Here is a 15,702-nt window from a genome sequence, read left to right on the forward strand (position 1 = left end):
CTGATTTAAATAAATAAATAAATAAATAAACTCTGCTAATTGGACATTCCTGATTAAAACCCCTGAACTGTCAATTTATCTTGAGTTGAAGTCATAGGCTTAAACTTTTAACTGAATTTACATTTAACTTTCTTAAATATGATGGGACATAAATCCATTGAAACCAAAGGGGAATGATTTCTCTTCAAAGGCACTTGGCATGTTGTTCTGGCATAAACATAACATTGAGAAGTCACTTGCTGATCTCCCTAATTTCACTCCCTTTCCGGATGAGTGGACAGTGGAAGATAAAGTCCTATTTGAACAAGCCTTTAGTTTTCATGGGAAGAGCTTTCACAGGATTCAACAAATGGTATGGTGGTTTTGGTCTTATTATGATTCATTCCTGAATGAGATCCTATGTTACTATTGAATACTTCCTAAGTATTAAACACAAAAAACTATTTTCCCTTTGTTTAAAAAGCTTTTTGAAGTACTTCAAAGTATATTTGCATTTGGTCGTATTATACCCAGTCTTTTACGCATGATAGTTATGTGCTACTTCATTTTAACCAGTTTATTTTGACTTGTGTATGTAATAGTTACTAAATATTTGTTATTCCAGGGTAACTTTATTTTTGAATATCTTACTTTTTTGATAGTAGAATTTTATTTCTTACTTTATATATTTTAGAAGAATTAAAATCCGGCTGGGCGCTGGTAGCTCACACCTGTAATCCTAGCTACTCAAGAGGCTGAGATCTGAGAATGGTGGTTCAAAGCTAGCCCAGACACTAAAGTCCATGAGACTTTTATCTCCAGTTAACCACCAGAAAACTGGAAATGTCACTGTGGCTCAAGAGGTAGAGTGCTAGCCTTGAGCCAAAGAGCTCAAGGACAGCCCCTAGGCCCAGAGATGAGCACCATAGCCTACCAGAAAAAGAAAAGAAAGAAAATCAAAGTCCATTTTTTAAAATCCTATTTATTTTAGAAAACCCATTAAACATTTTGAATTAATTTCAGTAATAATGTCTTTTTGGTGGGTGAAGGTGATTGGAATCACCGCTTTACATTTATAATTCTTAAAGATTTTAGTACAGTATTAAAATGATATAAATCTGATATGACACTGCATTTTTTTTTTTTTTTTGCCAGTCCTGAGCTTGAGCTCAGGGCCTGAGCACTGTCCCTGGACTTTTCTCAAGGCTAGCACTCTACCACTTGAGCCTCAGCACCTCTTCTGGCTTTTTTTTAATGTATGTGGTACCAAGGAATTGAACCTGAGTCTTCGTGCATGCTAGGCAAGCACTCTAACACTAGGCCAAACTCCCAGCCCATGATACTGCATTTTAATCAAGAATAAAAATTAGATGTTTACGAATACCTCTAGGTATCTTCCACAATTGAAGAGAATATTTTTCTTGGGGAATTTGTTTGCTTACTTGTCAATGTGATCATTAGTCACTTTATTCAAAGACTTCATTAAACTCTGGTTTACATTATTTACAATTTTTAAGACCTCAATATAAGTCTTAAGTATTCAGAAAAATTTACTGTTGAGAATTGAATTATAAGGACTTCTTAAACATTTTGCCCCATGAAAGAGGCCAGATTCAAAAGGCCGCATATGGTATGATTCCATTTATGTGAAATGTCCAGGTAAATCCTCCCAGACAAGAAGTTGAGTGTTTGCCAGAGAAGGGGGGAAAGGAAATAACAGGGAATGACTGCTAATGGATATAGAATTTCTAGTTGAGGTTATAAAAATGTCATGGAATTAGATGGAGATAACAGCATAACTTTACAAAACCATAGTAAAAATACTGAGTTGTACACTTAACATGGTGAATTTTATTATATCCTAAAAATTCCAACTCAGTTCCAGAGAAATCAGAGAAATTGAGTAGTTTTTTCTGTAATTTTTTTTGTATTTTTTTTCTTTTTCTTTTTCTTTTTTTTTTTGCCAGTGCTGGGCTTGAGCTGAAGGCCTGAACACTGTCCTTGGACTTTCTCAAGGCTAGAGCTCTACCATTGGAGCCTCAGTACCACTTCCGGCTCTTTTTTCTATATATGTGGTACAGAGGAATCGAACTGGGGTCTTCGTGCATGCTAGGCAAGCTAATTGAGTAGTTTTTTAAGGAAATTATTATTGAATGTTTACATGGCTAGAGACTTGTGAGGACATTCTATTCTATGTTAGTTCATGACATCTTCCATTTCCTCCTCAGAACAAACAGTGCTGTTTATTCAAATGTGTCATGACATTGATATATTGGGGTACTATGACTTTTTTTTTCCTCTTAAAATTATTTTATTAAATTGATTCATTGGGAATTAAATCTTTTAGTGTTTAGTTCAATATTGTACATATACATGGTTTTGCCCATAAATATCATAACTCAGTCTTCAAAGAAATGAAATTTATTTCCAAGTGGTATCCTCAAGTTATGTATGACATGTAAATTTGAATTACCTGCATGAATAACAGACAAATTGATTGAATTACAGAAGTCGCATAAATTACTTTTAACAGCAATTTTTAGCTAATAATTTATCAGGTAGCCCCAAAATATTTTTCATTTTTGGCTTATCAAAGAGTAGTGTCAATTATATATCTTGTTAATCAGAATTTATGAATAAAACTTGCTAATATTAACAGGATTTCTTTTTAAGCTTCCAGATAAGACAATTGCAAGCCTTGTAAAATATTACTATTCTTGGAAAAAAACTCGCTCTAGGACAAGTTTAATGGATCGACAGGCTCGTAAACTAGCCAATAGACATAATCAGGGTGACAGGTAGGTTGGATGCCTTACTATAGTTATATTGTTAGGGACTTTGCATTGAATTGCTTATATTTCATAAATAAAAAAAAATTTTCCCAGTACTTTAAGTATTCTTACTGTGACAGGCTGAGCCACGTGGTTAGAAGTCTTAGTAATAAGAATTTTCCTTCAACTCTAAACTGTAATCATAAGTGCTTTTTACTGTTGATATATTCAGTGAATATATTTACTGTTGGAGAAGATATTTCTGTGGAAGATTCATTCCACATTTACCTACAAAACTGAAGTTCCCATTATTGTAATTGTCTTACTGGTGGTAGAAAATCATTTTGTTTCTTGGCTTTTGTCTGTCTTTACACTCCAACTGGAGAACTGAAATTTGTATTACGTCTAATTATATGTGTTCTCTTTCTCATATGTTTCTTTCTAAATCTCTTTTCCATTGATTAGCTTTATTTTTGTAGCTAGAAATGTTTGCTAAAATGGTTCTTTAGCTCATAAAGAATAGCTGTTTCAAACAGTATAAAAATCTAATTTACGAATTCATCATCACGATGAAAGTTCTTTTTTTTAATATTTAGTAAAATTATTAGAAGGTATATTACAGTTTGGTAAGAGAATGAGGATAAAATAAAATGAAAGAAAATTACGTCTACTATTTCTTTGTTTCAGTGATGATGATATGGAAGAAACACACCCAATGGATGGTAATGATAGTGATTATGATCCTAAAAAAGAAGCCAAAAAAGAGGTAATGTTCATTAGAAGTTCTTGTCGATGTTCTGCAAAACTATTTAAAAGTAATTTATAGTAGCTCATATTAAGAAATAGCAGTGTGTATTCATGTGCACGAGTGCATATGTGCATGTATCAATCCTCAGGGCCTGGGTGCTGACCCTAAGTTCTTTTTCTCAAGGCTAGCGCTCTACCACTTGAGCCACAGCTGCATTTGTGACTTTCTGATGGTTAATTGGAGATAAGAGTCTCATGGACTTTCCTACCAAGCTGCGTGGCTTCAAACCATAACCCTCAGATCTCAGCCTCCTGGGATTATAGGCTTGCACCATCAGCACCTGGCTAAGTTAAGATTTACTGTTTTTTGATGGTACTGGAGATTGAACTAAATGGGTTGTTTACCACTTGAGCAACTTCCTCAATCTGTCAATCCTCTTATATACTCAGTTTCATGTCCCTTTCTAGCTCTCGTCATTACTTTAAATTCTTATAATGTTGTTTTTTTTTTCTTGAACTCAGGGCCTGAGCACTGTCCTTGTTACAGCACCACTTCCCGCTTTTCTATGTATGTGGTACCAAGGAATCGAACCTGGGTCTTCATGCATGCTAGGCAAGCACTCTACCACTAGGCCAAATTCCTGACCCATATATTAATGAATTTTTTAAGCCTACTCTACCTGAAGTTGATACTTTGCTAATTTCCTTTCTACTGATAGTCTCAAATTCCTTGTTTTTTTCATCTCCCCCTCATCCAAACTTGACCTTTCTATTCTGTTTCCCTGACTCTTCTGCTATATCTTTTATAGCCTTATATATAAACCCAAAATGTACTAGTGAATTCATTTTTTTCTCTTTTTTGCCAGTTCTGGGGCTTGAACTCAGGGCCTGGGCGCTGTCCTTGGGTTTCTCAAGGCTCTAGTGTTCTACCACCTGAGCCACAGCACCACTTCTGGCTTTTCTGTGTATGTGGTACAGAAGAATCAAACCTAGGGCTTTGTGCATGCTAGACAACACTCTATCACTAGGCCACGATCCTGGCCCAGTTGAATTCTTATATTGAAGGGCCTTTGCAGGAGAAAAATAGCACCATTTTGTAAATTGATGCTACTACAAAAATAAAGTAGCTTCCCATCTCAAGGTCTTAGTACCTCTCATATCTTTACCTCTAACTCTTGGTTTTTTCCTTTGGCAATATATGATCCTTTTTAAGTATGCAGGACACAGCAAATCTTGTATACAAAATTTTATTTTATTATCTAGGCAACTATTACTCTGTTTCTCTACCTGTCTTCTCTAGCAGCTATACTCTTTCAACCATACTCTTGAGTTTGCCTTAGCCTGTTTCTGTCTCATCCCTTCACTGAAATTGCCAGCAGATAAACCACTGACCTAACTACCACATTCAGTGACTAATTACCCATTGTATCCTACTTTTACTTATATTATTTCATAGTATTAACCCTTCCCTTCTTGGAAATATTTTACTTGTAGCTATGTATGGTGTCACAAACCTATCATGCCATCACTGGGGAGAGTCATGAGGTTGAAACTAGCTTGAGCTATGTAGTAAGATCTTGTCTCAAAAAAATAGATAAGGAAATAATCTTTGGAGTACCTTTTGTTGATTCATGTCTACCTTTTAAATTATGTGTCTTCATTTTAGTGACATCTTTTTTCTTTCCATTTACTTCACTCACTTTGTTTCTCTCAAATAATTATAAATTTTTTCTCTTCTCTCTTTTGATTGCCCTACTTTCAGCTATTTTCTGTCTTTTCCCCAGATTTTGCATATTACCCTTTCAGTCTACTGCTCCTGTTTGCAATGTCATCTTTTCAAAACCAGTCTTCCTGTGCATCCCTTCTATGGTTTGGTCTACAGAAGGACTATCATAAACTGACCTAGAATGCATTTCCCATCACTTCACACATATTTCATACTTTACTTCCCAGGTTCAGGCTATTTTGATTCCTTTTGCTGTAATTTCTTCCCAAATCTGCATAAAAGATTCCTCATAAATATATAAGATGTAGACTTTAAAAAAAAATCTAGCTTGTACTGCCATCCTTATTTTTTCTTAGGTCTATATTGTATTACTAATTATTCTAAACAGCATGTGTTTACTCATAGTCCTCTCCCCCACACACACACATGTGCTTGTTCCTGAATAGGAAGCTCCTTAAGAGCTGTTTTAGGGCCAAGATGCACTAAGCCCTGAGTTCAGTTCCTTGGTACCACATACACAGAAAAAGCTGGAAGTGGTTCTGTGGCTCCAATGGTAGAGTGCTAGTCTTGAGAAAGCTCAAGGACAGTGTCAAGACCCTGAGTTCAAGCCCTAGAACAGGCTGTTTCATCTATCTTTTTATTTCTAGAGCCTGATAAATAATAAACATTCTGTAAAATTATTATAATGAATGAGAATATATTGTATAAAATCATGACTTATACAAGTACAAGAGGTGAGTAATATGGTTTCATATATTTTTTCTATAAAAAATATGGATAGAATCCTATTTTTCCCAAGTATGCAAGATTATATATCTCCATTTGACTTTGAATTTGCCTATATTCTTATCCTATTATTAAATATGAAATAAGTGTAATTAGTTAATATGAAATGAAAGTTTAAAAATACTGAAGGATATTGTGAGGCTATGGTGAGTGCAAGGCTAGCATGGCACTTCATGCATGCTGGGCAAACCACTAGGCCAAACTCCCGGCCTCAAACCCTGGAGCTTTTGAACAAGGCAAATGCTAGCTCTTAAATACTTACTTACTCCTTTGGAGTTTTACTTTCTCGTCATTTCTGGTCTCAGAGGAATTACCTTACCTCCCTGCCAGCTCAAACAAATTGTAAGTTTTTAGAATACTGAACCCAGCAACTTTAGGAGTGTTAACAATAGGAGGGATATTGTATTTGGGGTATTGAATTTTAAGTAATAAAATAAATTACGCCCATTATACAACTGTTTTATGAATTTTATTCAGTTACTAAAGAATTGCATTATTAAATTTTTCAGTGAAATAAACTTCTACCTTCCAGGTTAAAAAGGTTTTAATAAATTATTCTCCCAGAAGAATAGAATACCATTGCAAGTAATAATGCTGTATTACTTAGTATTTCATGGTCATTATTCTTAGAACCTTTAATGAGGCATAAATTGATACTTTATTTGTGGATTTGGACACTCTACCGCTTGAGCCAAATGTCCAGCCCTGCTTTTTTTTTTTTTAATTGTAAAGATGATGTACATAAGAGTTACAGTTACATAAGGGAGCTTTGCTTTTTTTTTTTTTGCCAGTTCTGGGGCTTGAACTCAGGGCCTGAGCACTGTCCTTGGGCTTTCTCAAGGCCAGAGCTCTACCATTTGAGCCACAGCACCACCTCTAGATTTTTCTATGTATGTGGTACCAAGGAATCGAACCCAGGTCTTTGTGCATGGTAGACAAGCACTAGGCTAAACTCCTGGCCCCAGACCAAACTCCCAGCCCCTGCTTTTTGATTTTTATTTTGGAAACAAAGTCTACCGGAGAGGGATTAAAACCTCAGCCTCTTGAGTAACTAGAATTATACATGGGAGTCACCAGTGCTCTGCTTAGACCTTGTAAACCTTTAGAGTAAACCTGTACTGCCCACTTTTTAGGGGAATAGTACCAGAGCTTGAACTCCAGGCCTTGCGATTTTGCTTAGTTTTTTTCATTCAAAATGGTGCTCTGCCACTTGAGCACCTCATATATTTTTCTACCCAAACTGACTTTGAACCTCAGTCCTCAGATCTCAGCCTTTTGAGAAGCCAGGATTACAGGCATGAGCTCCCAACACCTGGCTTCTTTCTTATCTTTAAAAAAATGCATAATAAATTGTAATTTGAAGAGTTTCTTTGCCCTTTACTGATTATGGAAACTATAGCCCATCTTGAAGCAAAGAAGAATAGAACTTAACTTAATGTTCAATTTTTCTTATAGTCCACAGGGCCTAGAAACCAAACATTTGAGTGGATTAAACAAGAATATATTAGGCTGTTATGCTGTATCTCCCCCATCAACTAGTGTGTGTATGTGCACGTGTGCATTCATTTGAGCCTATGTATAATATAATTGGTTAGAAGCATTTTTCCAATATACCTAGACAGTATACACTTACAACCATCCACAACCAATTATGCTATCTATTCTTTTAGGGTAGTACTGAACAACCTGTCCAAACCAGCAAAATTGGCCTTGGAAGGAGAGAGTATCAGAGTTTACAACATCGCCATCATTCTCAACGTTCTAAGTGCCGTCCACCAAAGGGCATGTATTTAACCCAAGAAGATGTAGTAGCTGTTTCCTGTAGTCCCAATGCAGCCAACACCATCCTGAGGCAACTGGATATGGAGTTGATTTCTCTAAAACGTCAGGTATTTTATAAAAATATATATATAGTTTGTTTTTTTAAGTGGTGCTTGGATTGAACCCAGGGTTTTGTACTATGGTTGGCAAGCCCTACCATTAAGCTACACTTCTCTAGCTCACTCTCATTCTTTAAGACTGACCAAAAAAAAGAAAGAAAAAAAAAAGAGGAAGAAGAAAAAGAAGAAAAGTTTAGCTTATTTGCAAGTATAAAATACTAAGACTCTACCAGCATTTCTATATATTAGCTCTGTCATCTCAGACAAATTCTGTAAGCACATAAAGCTTCAGTTTCTCCCTATGAAATTGGAGTAATTGTCATCTTTCACTTGGAGATTGTTGGGAGTGATACATGTAGTTTATTTACCAGTGGTACATTTTGAATGCCCAATGAGTAATTACTTTAATTGTCATCATTAATAGTAGTAGCAACAGTATAGTTAAGTGTATCTTCATCATAATTGTGTGGTTACAATTATGTAACCATCTTTCCAACCCAGTCCTATCAAGTTTCCTTTTTCCCTTTCACATGTATTTGTAAAGTATTTTGACTATATTCACCCTACCTGTCTTCATTACCCACCTATTTACCACTAGTACATATGTAATTTTGTTTTTGTTCTTCTTATCCCTTAAACCTTAGTGTTCTTCTAAGTCTTTACTTTCTTAGTCTTTATCAACCAAGCCACACTATCAACTGACTTTTTTCTCAGCTGCCTGATGGTCCCTGAGAGATTTTTTTTTTCTGAATTTCATATCTGTTGAAGCATGAGAATCACCTTTAATTCAGTTGTTGCCATTATCCCTCCACTGGCAATATCAACCCAAGTGATAACCAAGTTATGTGAATTTTTTTCTCTGAAATTTCCTTTAAATCAATCCTTTTTATTCCACCATTGTTGCCTTTGTTTCAGGCCCTTGCCACCATGTGTCTGACAGTAACTATCACATTTATTTCTAGCTCCATATTTTTTAATTGCTATTCTCTAGCTCCATGCCACATATACTCACCATTATGAATATAGTCAAGGTCATTCATCTTAAAGCTCACTGTTAGTTTCTCCTTACCTGTAGCCGATCACAATATAAGTAAATTGGGATATATGAGAAGGTAATGTTAAGGGAGTGGGAGAGAAGCAAAAAAAAAAAAAAAAAAAAAGGAGGTAATGTTAAGAAATCTGATAATTAGGGCCAGGAGTGACCTAGTGTAGAATGTTTGCCTAGCATGCACAAAACCCTGGGTTTGATTCCTTAGTACCACATGCAGAGAAAAAGCTGGAAGTGGTGCTGTGGCTCAAGTGGCAGAGCACTAGCCTTGAGCAAAAAGGAAACTGTCCAAGGACAGTGCCTATGCCCTGAGTTCTAGCCCCAGGACTGGCAGAAAAAAAGAAAGAAAAAGAAATTTATTCCAAGTTAGGAAAAGATATTTATTTCAAGTTAGGAAAGCTGTGAAGGTCCTATGTCATATTCCCATTTTTTAACTCTTATCTCTTCCTTTTTTTCTTTTCTGGTACTAATTTAGAGATTATTATATGCATCCTTACTTTATCTTTGTGTATTTAAAATAGAATCTTGATCTTTGATTTTTAAGTTGTACAGTTAAGAAATTACTAGTTCAGAATATTGGAGAATTTGAAATAAATGCATAATCTTACCAGTAAAACAAGATTGAGTTAATAATACACCACATTATATAAAATATAAGACATAGTAGAGGACCAAGATTCTCTTACCTTAAATGTGTACATATTTTTCTATCTCTTCACCCAGATTATTCACTGAAACTATTTTTTATATCTCTTTGCTTTTTCCCTGAATAAATACATAACACATTAGCTTATTTTTTTCTTTTTCTTTTTTTTTTCGGTTAATTGATGATAAGAGCCTCACAGGCTGAGCTGCCTTTTAACCTCAATCCTCAGATCTCAGCCTCCTGAGTAACTAGGGTTACAGGTGTGAGCCACTGGCGCTGGTCTTTGGCTTCTTATTTCTTACCACCATTTTTTTCTCTTATATTTTTAAATCTACTTTCTGCCCCATTCTTTTTCTACTACTCAGAAAGCTATTTTAAACTCCTTATCTATGAATGAATTGCTAGATCTAATGTTTCCTGCTTCCCTTCTTGGTTCTTATATCTCTTGACCACCCAGTAGTACTTGACACTGTCTACCTACTTGGAATTTCTTTCACTTGACTTCTGTGATACTGGCCTCTTAAGTAGTTTGTGTGTGTGTGTGTGTGTGTGTATGAAAGAGAATTGAGTGCTTGGCCTTGAGTCAAATCGTATCTTCCAAACCATAAATAAAAAAGAAGCTGGGAGTTTGGTCTAGGTAGAGTGCTTGCCTAGCATGCACAAAGACCCGGGTTCGATTCCTCAGTACCACATATATAGAAAAAAGCTGGAAGTGGTGCTGAGGCTCAAGTGGTAGAGCTCTATCCTTGAGAAAGTTCAAGGACAGTGCTCAGGCCCTGAGCTCATTCCCAGGACTGGCAAAAATAACTAACTAAATAAAGAAAGAAAGAAGAAGAAAAGAAAAAAAAACCTTCTAAAATAATTTCTTAAAAGTTCCTCCCCAAAAAATGAAGGAATAAGGATTAGGGATTTAGTTCAGTGGAAGAGCATTTGCCTGGTGAGTACAAGGCTCTAAGTTCAATCCTCAGCACTAAAAAGAAAAAAGAAAAACAAAGGGAAGAAATAAAATGTAGCCCATCACTTGCATTTATGCATTTATATTTCATCCTTATCAGTGCTATTGTATTGATAGATTGTTTATATTCATTTTTAAAAGATATTTTTTTGTGTTCCTGCTTTGGATATTCATTGATAAGTGACATAGTAAAGGGCTGCATAAATGTAGTAAACAGTCCATAAGTTTTGCTAATCATTGCTACTTTTATCTGTTAGATTCCTTTCACATACAGTGGCCAAAATGATTTTCTCTATAGTCATGTTAGCTGTCTATTTCTGTTTTCCCCTCATTTCGTATAGGGCCACAATTATTCAACTAATCATGTATCCATGATTTACCCTAATTCTCTGCAATTTACAAAATAGTCTTAAATTTCTTTAACTCATCTCTGCATGTGATCACCATGTTTCCTAATCCCTACTATTTTTCTTTTCATGTTATATTTTAGATAGATAGATAGATAGATAGATTGATTGATTGATTGACGGAGGGGTGGGGGGTAGCCAGTCCTGGGGCTTGAACTCAGAGCCTGGGCACTAGCCCTAAGCTTCTTTTGCTCAAGGATAGCACTCTTCCACTTAAGCATAGCTCCTCTTCTAGTGGTTTTGTTTTTTTTTTTTTTTTTTTTTGTAGTTTAGTGGAGGCAAGAGTCTCATAGAGTTTCTTGCTTCTTGGGCTGGCCTTGAATCCTAGTCCTCAGATCTCAGCCTCCTCAGTAGCTATGATTACAGGTATGAGGCACCAGTGTCCAATTTTATTTATATATTTTTTATTATCCAAATAGTTGTACAAAAGTGTTACCAGTTAACAAATTAGTATATGCAGTACATATTGATTGACGTTGCTTCTATCATCATTCTCAACCTAATCCTACTGTTTCAGTGGTTTTCTTAATCACTTAATATTTCTCAGATTATTGAATTAATCTATCCTTTCATCTCATTAAGTTCTCCTCATTACTGTTGGCATTATCTTTCAAAATGGCAGTTATATCATGTACTTCCCTTATGCAAAACCTTCGGCTTCCTGCAGTCTATACTCAAATTCAAATTCTCCTCTGACCCCACTCTAACTTCTAGTTCATACCTTAACATCTTTGTTTCTTCCTAAATGTTATTCTGCCTGAATTTTTTTTTTCTCTCCCCAACCTGCCTAACTCTTACTAATCCATTAAAACTTGATTTGGAGCTGAGCACTATTGTCTCACACCTGTAATCCTAGCTACTCAGGAGGCTGAGCTCTAAGGATTGTGGTTCAAAGCCAGCCCAGCCACCAAAGTCCATGAGGCACTTATTTCCAGTTAACCATCAGAAAACCAGCAGTAGAGCAGTAGCCTTGAGCTAAAGAGCTCAGGAACAACACCCAGACCCAGAGTTCAAGCCCCACAAACAACCCAAAAAAAAAAAGATGTGATTTGAGTATCATCTCTTCTGGGACATTTTCCCTTGTTTTCCCTACCACCTATGTGACAGCGTACACACAGACATCTTTATTCTTCTCTCTTTTCCTTCAAGTCTGTGTTAGGTATTTTAGCCTTTTATCATACCATTATGTTTCTTTATCTTTCTGCTAGTCTACCTTGATAACTGAGGCTTCACGCTTTACATTTGTATGTCTAAGATAGCCAACTAACTGTCCTTAAACCATCCTAAATTTCTGTGTTTCAGTTTCTTTAAGATCTACCTCTGGTGGAAAAAAAATTTTACAAATAACTTTAGAAATATCTAGAAAATAAGGAAGAAGTAAACTATTAATCCTAACAATATTCTAAGTAGATACTTAATATTATTGCTAAAAGAGCAAGACTGTAAGGACTAGGGGATTACTCAGAGCACTTGCCATAGCATGAGGCCCTGAGTTCAAACATAATACCACGAAAAATCAATTAATTAAGACATATGATATAAATTCAGATTCTACCTTCAATATATGTGGCCTGCGCAAAGTATGTTACTTTATGTCATCCTTAGCAATAAAGTGGTTCTAACAGAAGTAAGAATCAAGGGCAGTATAGCCCACAATTGGAATCCCATCTATTCTGGATGTGGAGGTGGGAGTACCATAGTTTGAGGCCAGCCTGGGGTAGACTCTTATCTAAAAAAAAAAAAAAAAAAAAAAAACAGAAGCAAAAACAAAAACCAAGCCAGATATGGTAGCTCATACCTGTAATTATAGCTATTGGGAATAGGTAGATTGTGATCTGAGACCAGCCTGGGCAAAAATGGGAGAAATTGAGAGACAGTGTCAGTTCTACTCTCTTGCTTTGAAATCATGAATTTGTTCCAAGGCATTTGATAGGCTAGAGAATAATTTGAGCATAGTGTAAATTTTATGTGTTCTTGAGTGTGATTTTTGTCAGTGAAAGTGTTCCCAACTGACCTATATAGACTCTCAGACCTCAAATGTGAATCAGCTGAATTCACTGTGTGTCATGAACCACACATGTCTGATGTATAACTTGGACCTGATTTTAAGTAACCCTCCTTCTATCACTTCACAATAACTCATAAGCTGCAACCATTTTGATGCCCACTTCTGCAAGCAGCCTTCAGATCTTTTTCAAGGTAAAGTACAATCTTTATCATTTACAAATTTATAACTGTTTACAATATATTAAACTGTACTACTGTTTTTCGTTAGGTTCCTTTCTTTTCTTGTTTGTCATTAGTGAAGGTTTTGAGTGTTATATCCCAGCTACCTTTTCCCCCTAAGACTTATATTTTGTACTGCATATTTTGCATAATATAATGACTTTTCTTTTGGTAGTACTGGAGTTTGAACTCAAGGTCTTGTGCTTCCTGGATGGGTGCTCTATTGCTGAGCCATACCTCTAACCTTGATTTTCCCTGATTATTTTTTGACATAGAGTCTTGTTTCTAGCCTAGTATGCATCTGGATTGTGAGTCACCGATTTTAGGATTCCCTTCATCAATAGCATGACAGATACATGCCACTATATCCATCTTCTCTCTGTTGAGGTGGGGTTCATTGACTTTGCTGTCCCAGCTAGCCTGGCAACTGTGAACCTCCCAATGTCGGTCTTCCTCATAGCTTAGGGTGACAGGCATACACCGCTGCACCCAGTTATGAGATGAGAAAGGGCCTCACAAACTTTTCTGACTAGATTCATCCAAGAGCTTTCCAATTTCAGCTTCCTAAGTAGGTAGGATTACAGGCTTGAGCCACTGGTACTCAGTTAGTATAATGACTTTTAAAATTGTATGCGTTGTACTTACCCAGAAGGTGTTTATTGAGAATTAAAGGATTTATTTTGTAAAAAGTACCAAGGATAATGTTTTATGCTTAGTAAACATTAGCTACCATCATAATTAATTTTATGGAAATAATTGTTCTTTGGGGCTGAAGATATAGTTCAGTGGTAGACTTCTTGCCTGTCATAGTGAGGCCCATGGTTCAACCCCCCCAGCACCACCAAAAACTATGATTTATGATATTCAAAGCCTTATTCAAAATCTATTAGTCTATTAAGGCATGTTAGTTGAATGACTGGTATATCTAAAATGTGATAACAATATGTTCTCCTGATATAAAATGTAAGATGGTTTTAATATGTATCCTTTCTGTTTACTGAAAAATATACCTGAAAATGTCATTTGATTCACCTTTTGGGTTATTTTGTTTAAGGTTCAGAATGCTAAACAAGTAAATAGCGCACTTAAACAGAAAATGGAAGGTGGAATTGAAGAATTCAAACCTCCTGAGGTATGATATTGAAAAATACTTGTAATTCCGTGAAACTTTGTTGAATGTTTTTAGTACTTCAAAGATTTCACAATATGAACTATAATTTTAATTATTATTTAGTTAATCTTTTGAAGGTTGACTAATCCTTTTGTATCTATTTCTTTTCTATTCTTAACATTTTTTTAATCAAGCAAAGTACTTAGGGAAAATAGGAACAAGAATAGGACCAGTGTATGTGAAAGTTGGAGATCATTAATAAGCAAACGGGTGCCTTTCTGGATATATAGCAATGTTTGTTCAAGCCCTTTCCTGTTTGTGTGAATTGGTGGCATAACAAAAATAAATCACACACAAAAGTTTGTTTTGTCAAATTTTTATTTTGGTTTAAAATATATGTCTTTTGGCTTAACTTCTGTGTGGATTTTTATTCTACTTTTATTCCTGAAAATATAAAATATAAAATCTTCAAGCCTTCACTTGTATTTCCACTGAGACCTAATTATGTTCTTGATATTTCTGGTAGTTATAGGAGTATTTAAATGTCATTGGGGTTCAAACAGGTCTTTATAGAAGTTTTTACTATAAGATCTTTTCTAAGACTCCTGTATTATAATTCATATCTACATTTTCTTTTCCGTACCTACGTGATAGTCGGGTAGTCTTATTTGGTCCTAATAGAACCTTTATTTTTCCCTACTAAACACAGGCTGACTGAAATTTCTACAGATGAAATACGTGTGAAGGGTAAAGGGAGGCGGGAATGGTACTTCAGAAATGATCTACCATATGCTATTTGATTATTAGTATTAATCTTTTAGAAAGAAAAACTTGTTATAGAGCAAGTTGGAGTCAAGTGCCAGTGGCTCACAACTGTAATCCTATTCAGGAGGCTGAGAACTGAGGATTGAGGTTCAAAGCCAGCCTAGGCACCAAAGTTAGTGAAACTCTTATCCCCAGTTAACCACCAGAAAACCAGAAGTGGTGCTCAAGGGATAGAGTGATAGCCTTGAGCTGAAGAGCTCAGGGACAGCACCCAGGCCCAGAGTTCAAGCCCCATTACTGACCAAAAAGAAAGAAAGAAGAAAGAAAGAAAGAAAGAAAGAAAGAAAGAAAGAAAGAAAGAAAGAAAGAAAGAAAGAAAGGAAGGAAGGAAGGAAGGAAGGAAGGAAGGAAGGAAGGAAGGAAGGAAGGAAGGAAGAGAATTGGGTTTTGTTTGTTTTTAAGTAACCTCTTAAGATTAGGTTATGAAAAAGCATGAGAAGTTCCTGGTCAGTATCTCATTCTAAATCCACAAGTAAACTAACATTTAAATAATATTTATTTACTGAAGTATAAAATTCACTCTTTTTGGTATTATTTTAAATTATTTTAAATTTTCTGTTGAAATTATTTAAATTTTTATTTAAATCATACATTA

The 15,702-nt window shown here is 35.5% G+C and overlaps 1 protein-coding gene across 5 annotated transcripts in view; it reads left to right on the top strand.

The window, feature by feature from the left end:
* LOC150038966 (REST corepressor 3) overlaps positions 1 to 15,702 on the top strand; it is a 46,354-nt gene that overhangs the window by 13,461 nt on the left and 17,191 nt on the right. For all 5 annotated transcript variants that reach the window (XM_090328132.1, XM_090328133.1, XM_090328130.1 and 2 more), the window contains 5 exons: positions 191 to 352; positions 2,653 to 2,777; positions 3,438 to 3,516; positions 7,680 to 7,898; positions 14,226 to 14,303. In XM_090328132.1, the coding sequence (XP_090184258.1) occupies positions 191 to 352; positions 2,653 to 2,777; positions 3,438 to 3,516; positions 7,680 to 7,898; positions 14,226 to 14,303 (663 nt within the window). The remainder of the gene's footprint in view (positions 1 to 190; positions 353 to 2,652; positions 2,778 to 3,437; positions 3,517 to 7,679; positions 7,899 to 14,225; positions 14,304 to 15,702) is intronic.

Source organism: Megascapheus bottae, unplaced genomic scaffold (assembly GCF_031878675.1).
Source record: "Megascapheus bottae isolate mThoBot1 unplaced genomic scaffold, mThoBot2.hap1 H_1, whole genome shotgun sequence".
Taxonomy (NCBI): Eukaryota; Metazoa; Chordata; class Mammalia; order Rodentia; family Geomyidae; genus Megascapheus; species Megascapheus bottae.